This window comes from Phaethon lepturus, unplaced genomic scaffold (genome assembly GCF_000687285.1).
Source record: "Phaethon lepturus isolate BGI_N335 unplaced genomic scaffold, ASM68728v1 scaffold18872, whole genome shotgun sequence".
NCBI classification, from domain to species: domain Eukaryota; kingdom Metazoa; phylum Chordata; class Aves; order Phaethontiformes; family Phaethontidae; genus Phaethon; species Phaethon lepturus.
In genome coordinates, this window is record NW_010522822.1 from 1 (window position 1) to 1,540 (window position 1,540).

General features: G+C 62.2%; 1 protein-coding gene across 1 annotated transcript; it reads left to right on the forward strand.

Moving 5' to 3' along the window:
- Positions 1–4: 4 nt before the first annotated feature.
- On the forward strand, positions 5–1,064 carry LOC104616808 (mas-related G-protein coupled receptor member H-like; the record flags this gene model as incomplete). Its single annotated transcript, XM_010281948.1, has 2 exons — positions 5–745; positions 876–1,064. Coding segments are annotated over 2 exons (930 nt in total), but the record flags the coding sequence as incomplete, so codon positions are not given.
- Positions 1,065–1,540: the final 476 nt, after the last annotated feature.

A 1,540-nucleotide genomic window follows, 5' to 3' on the forward strand; every position in this document is an offset into this window, starting at 1 on the left:
GAACCACGCGTCCCCACCTCTGGCACCCTCACCGACCGCCGACGGAGACCACCCGTGCAGGATGGAGGTCACCGACGTGGCCGTAGACGGCGTCACGCTGCTCATCTGCCTCTGCGGGCTGCTGGGGAACGGGGCCGTCCTCTGGCTCCTCGGCTTCCGCATCCGCAGGAACCCCATCACCGTCTACATCCTCAACCTGGCCGTCGCCGACTTCACCTTCCTCCTCTTCATGGCCGCCTCCGCCCTCCTCTACGTGGTGGAGAATGTCTCCTGCTCCGCTGTCGTGTCCCTGATGTACCTGAGGTCACTTTTGCTGCTCTCGCTCTTCTCCTACAACATGGGCCTCTACCTCCTGACGGCCATCAGCATCGAGAGGTGCGTGTCCATCGTCTCCTCCAGGATCCGCTGCCCCCCGTGCTTGTCGGCTGTGGTGTGTGCCCTGCTCTGGGTCCTCTCCATCGCTGTCATTGCTGCAGTGAGTTCTCTGTGCCTGTTGCACGAGCACGAGCACTGCCGGGTGGCTCTCATCTCCATGTACGTCCTCAATTTCCTCATCTTTGCCCCACCCATGGTCATTTCCAGCACAATCCTCTTCATTAAGGTCCAGTGCGGCTCCCAGCAGCACCAGCCCAGGAGGCTTTACATTGTTATCTTCCTCACGGTCCTCTTCTTCCTCCTCTTCGCTCTTCCCCTCAGCATCTGGAATTTCCTGCAGCAGTTCAGCTACAGCCTCGTGTCCTCCCAGGTCGTTCTCCTGCTCGCCTGCATCAACAGCAGCATCAACCCCTTCATCTACTTCTTGGTGGGGAGCTGCCAGAGGCACTGCTCTGTGGTGTCCCTCCAGGTCGTTCAGCTACAGCCTCATGTCCTCCCAGGTCGTTCTCCTGCTCGCCTGCATCAACAGCAGCATCAACCCCTTCATCTACTTCTTGGTGGGGAGCTGCCAGAGGCACTGCTCTGTGGTGTCCCTCCAGGTCGCCTTCCGGAGGGTCTTTGAGGAGCTGGAAGACAACACGGCATGCAGCAACGACACCACGATGGAAACGCTGGCCCCAGCCTGTTGAAGCCTTTCCACCGCTCTGCTTAAGGCCCCCGGGACAGTGGCTGAGGGTTTCCTTGAGTAACCAGGTTAATAAACATCTGCAGCGTCTCCCGGGTAAATACACATCGGCAGCGTCTCCCCCCCCGTCACCCTCTCGCCGCATGCTCCTGCCCCCCACAGAAGAGGAGAGGGGGGCCATCCCCGAGGTCGACGTGGGGAGGGATGCTCTGCGGGGAGCGCCTTGGAGCACGGCTCTCCTCCTCCCTGCCAGCCCACCCCGGATCCTAGGGCACTCTTCCCCCAGAGGACCGTGTTCTCAGCGGCTTTTCGGGGTGAGCATCGCCTTTGGGAAACCCTGACTCGCGTACAGAGCGGGGAGCAAAACCCATTCGGCGTCCGAAGCCCCTCTCCCCACCCCGCGTCCCAGCCCACGGGGCCTCTCTGAGCTCCGCTCCCCTCCCGCAAGGCTGGCGGGGGGGGACCCCACTGCCCCTCCCC